Here is a 4,166-nt window from a genome sequence, read left to right on the forward strand (position 1 = left end):
AGAGTGCACGTACTACGGTACTAGCGGCAGCTAGCATGCACGCGCTGGGCGTGGTTGTGCATGGACGCACGCACGCCACCACCGGCGAGCTAGCGTGCGGTTGTGCATCCGACGAGCAACACGTCGTGCACGAGCGCGTTGAGCGGCTCCGCGTGGGCACGGCGAGGTGGTCGCGGGCGCGCAGCGGGGGTTGGCGAGGCCGACGCCGACACGTCCGCCTCGTCGGAGCCGTTCGATGTGCGGCGGGAGCTCTAGCTCCTTGGGTGGCGGCGTCTGCGGCCTTGGCCACGAGCTTGAGTGGCGGCGGCGCCTGCGGAGTCTCGCCGGAGCAAGGAATTGGCGATGGCGTGGCTGCTACAGGGGGCGGCAGAGGCGAGGTGTGCAGCGAAGAGATAAATAAAAAATAAAAAAGGTAGGTGGATGGCAGGTGGGCCAGACGAGGCGTGCAGCGGACGCGCGCGGACGAGTTGACAGAAAACGCCCGCTTTGTGTCCGCCTCGGACCCAAATCTGTCTCAAATTTGAGACGGAAATGGGTCGGCGTGGACATAAAGCGGACACAAAATAAAAATGGTCTCCGCGTTGGGCCGTCGTTTTTGTCAGTGCAGACCCAAACGAATATGGGCGGACGAAATGGGTCACCTCATTGGAGTTGCTCTTAGGTGTTACCATGAAAAAGAAGATTACGTATTGTACATAGTGGGGACTCAGCAGGTGCGACGGAATCAGCCGCGACGCCTGCGGAGTCGGCAGAGAACCTTGAGCATGGGTGGCCTCTCCCCCGGGTCCGGAATGGTGCACTCCACGCCCAGCCTAAACACGGCCGCCATCTCCTTCACGTGCCGTGCTCGGTCTGGGATCCGGATGTCCACGACGACCTCGCTGAAACCTCTACCGTTCTCCTCCTCGCAGTGCCTCCGTGCCCAGGTTGCCAAGTGGCCACCCGGCACCGCTTCGTTGGCCACCCGACCGGTGACGAGCTCCAGCAGCACCACGCCGAAGCTGTACACGTCCACCTTCTCCGTCACCACGGTCGCATACTCTGGAGCCGTGTAGCCGAATATGTTGGCAGCAGTGAGCTCCGAGGCAGGCACCGGGTGGTCCAGCCCTGCGAGGTTGACCCGTGCCAGGCCGAAGCCTGCGATCTTGGGCCTGAGGTCACGGTCGAGCAGGATGCTGGTAGAGTTGATGTTGTGGTGAACGATGTGGTAGTTGCTGCGTCCGTGGTGCAGGTAGCAGAGCCCTCTGGCCACGCCGATGGCGATGGACCGCCTCGTCGGCCAGTCTAACTGCGACGTCGCCGTCTGCCGCCGCTCGGCCTCCGGCAGGGGGAGGGGCACGGGGCCCGGGTGCAGCCACTGGTGGAGGCTGCCGTTGTCCATGTGGTCGTAGACGAGCAGGATGAAGGTGTCCCTCCAGATGGAACCCACGAGGTTGATGATGTTGTCGTGACGGATGCCGCCCAGCAGGTTCACCTCCGACTGGCACCGGCCGTCGAGATCGACGAGGCCCCGTGCCGTCGACTCGTTCTCGTTCTGGGACAGCTTCTTGACCAGCACCGTCCTTGCGCTAGTGCCTCCGGCTCCGGCGTCTTGAAGCTGCACGCGGTACAGCGCCGACTGGTATCTGGATGTCCCACCGTTGCTGCGCATCGCGTTGTCGTCGCGGATGCTTCCAACTATATGTTGCTCACTGTACCGCAGAGCAAGGCTGCAGCTCCTTCGGCTGGTGCCGCGCCGGAACCATCCGTACGGCGCCTGCGCCACCAGTCCACGGCCTGCTAATTGCCCTTGCCCTTGCATGAAGCTGGCGCGACGAACGACCTGCATGCGCGTGCGTTAGAGAGGTGGATTAATAATGGTTTGAGCAGGAGCTGAAGCTGGAGGAGGCGTCGGGGCGCGCGCGGGAAAGGAGAGCTACGGAGGCAGAAATCTGCACCAGGATCGGCTCCCAGAAAACAAGCCTGGGATGCAGCCGCTAACTAAAATTTGCCTAATGAAATATGTTGGGATTCGCCCACATGACCGATCATATCAACGTAGACGGACACGCACGCTAAAAAAACTTGATCCTGTGGGTGAATCCCAACAAAATACGTACTCCTCCTACATGTTTTAAGAAAAAACGGTTATGGGCATGCATGGGATCAGTAGTATCAGTACACGCGCCGTACAATATGGCAGTGATTACAGCGTCGTCGTAATCACTACTTGGGGGCTTGCTTATCTGTCGGGAAAATCCCCAATATCCTTTCTAGACATATCCCACGATCAGAGTTTTCTAGGCCTAAGAAGAAGAAGAGGAGGAGGAGGAGAGAAGTGAAGAAGAATAGGATGTTTAACCTTTCAGCTTTTGTTTTGGATTTGAAGGTTGTTTGGACTTCGCAGTGGCCTCTAGTTGGTAGTGGGTGGCCTGATTGTGTCTCGATCGGTATTTATATGGAAACCTCTGTGGCTGAAGCGTGTTTCCTTTTGTTGCATATAGGAAGCTGCATATGCAGGTACGTATCATGACCAAATTATAGTCTATACATGTCATCATGACTATATTATAATATTACCATCGTTGCTTTGCTGGACGCCTGGGCCTTAAGCTAAGTCAAACCTGGCTCCACCTCATAAATTACTCAGCTTGACTTGATAGTAGACCGAAGTGATGGACGGATTCCTCTCTCCGTGTGTTCAGATGCGGCACGTGCTACAAACGCATTTGCAACCGTGTTCTTGTCAGTGTTCGTTTATCTGAAATACTATGCTCACTCGCCTCCTCTCGCGGCTGGCGATTAGGATTTCTCCGCCTTCCTTCCATTGGCGTTGTCTCGTTTTAAACAGTCTTTTTTTTTTCGAAACAAGGTAAAAGACTTACCATTTTCATTGAATAAGAAAAAGGTTTTAGAGTCGAGGCCATTGGCCGAGTTACATCCTCACTCTCGCGGCATTACATTACACAAATATTTCGTCCCCGCACGGCACCACCATGAGGCTTCCTCTTTGATTCGAGCAACAAGCACACCCACTGAAACTGTGTTGTTAAGGAACACACATGCATTTCGCTCTTTTCATATTTCCCAAGAAATCAGTAGCATATTAGAAGTCAGCGCCCTTCGTGGTCGTGAGGTCCCAGAAGCATTGACGCGCCACCACTCCTTGACCGAAGTCAATCCACCCCAGTCCGCTCGATATACATTGTGTAAGTCGAGCCAAGACTTAATCATTCCCCAGACACGGATGGTCTAGCGGCATTGGAAAAGAAGGTGTGCCGCTGATTCCGGAGTTTGCTTGCAAAGAGGACAAAGGTTACAATTTGGCCAACCCCTTCACTGAAGCCCGTCAGTCGTCCAAACTCTATTGTTGATAACCAACCAAGCAAAAAAATTGCATTTGGGAGGAGCCCAATTTTGCCACACTAACATAGGCATGTCCGTGTCCACTAGCCCAAGGAATTATGCATTATAAGCCGACGCTGCTGAATATTGGCCATCATTGGTGAGCTTCCAGGTAATTGAATCGGTCTCCTCCGGGTTGAGATTGACAAGCGAGAGCTTTCCCCAAAGGTTGGCGAACTCGGATATGTGGCTGACAGTGAGGTTCCCACTAATATTCACCTTAGAAACCCAGAAGTTATTGTGCAAGGCCTTCTTCACAGAGCAGTTTTTTCTTGTAGAAAGGTCAAAGATCTTGGGCATCATATCGTTGGGTCTCATACCTCCCTTTATATATACAACAGCATACAAACAAATACATGACCGAATGATACGAGATAGTGAGGTGGCCCTCGTACAACACGGCACAAGCAGAACACACGCGAGTACGCTACCAGCACCGAGCACAGGAAGAACTAAACACCCCCACGCTACGGAGTCCTGGCACAGAGAGAATGACCACAACAACGTCTTCAAGAAGAGCGCGCCACCCACGGGTGTTGCCGTCATTGGCGCCAAGGCACGGAGCTATTGCTTGGCAACTCACCCATGCCACCAGGAGGAGCGCGACGTTCTCAGATCCCTAGATCCGGATTAGGGCGCCACCACTACGAGAGAGAGACGACACGCCCGAGCGACCCGCCGCAACACCTCCTGTTGCCCACACAACCCGGGAGGAGAGCCACCACCACCCGCAATGATGCCTGTCGAAGAGCAACCATGCATGTGGACCGCCATCTGGGGCC

The 4,166-nt window shown here is 55.0% G+C and overlaps 1 protein-coding gene across 2 annotated transcripts; it reads right to left on the reverse strand.

Annotated features, from left to right (window-relative positions):
* Nucleotides 1–675: 675 nt before the first annotated feature.
* On the reverse strand, nucleotides 676–2,396 carry LOC123075158 (LRR receptor-like serine/threonine-protein kinase HSL2). Of its 2 annotated transcripts, XM_044497824.1 has the most exons (2): nucleotides 2,342–2,396; nucleotides 676–1,822 (listed from the first exon to the last, which is right to left on the reverse strand). In XM_044497824.1, exon 2 carries the CDS (start codon nucleotides 1,799–1,801, stop codon nucleotides 725–727), a length of 1,077 nt encoding a protein of 358 aa, XP_044353759.1. In that variant the 5' UTR covers nucleotides 1,802–1,822; nucleotides 2,342–2,396; the 3' UTR covers nucleotides 676–724. The 2 variants fall into 2 exon arrangements, with proteins under 2 accessions (XP_044353759.1, XP_044353758.1); XM_044497823.1 differs by lacking the exon at nucleotides 2,342–2,396 and having other exon boundaries at nucleotides 676–1,828.
* Nucleotides 2,397–4,166: the final 1,770 nt, after the last annotated feature.

The sequence above is a fragment of the Triticum aestivum genome, chromosome 3D, assembly GCF_018294505.1.
Source record: "Triticum aestivum cultivar Chinese Spring chromosome 3D, IWGSC CS RefSeq v2.1, whole genome shotgun sequence".
NCBI lineage: Eukaryota > Viridiplantae > Streptophyta > Magnoliopsida > Poales > Poaceae > Triticum > Triticum aestivum.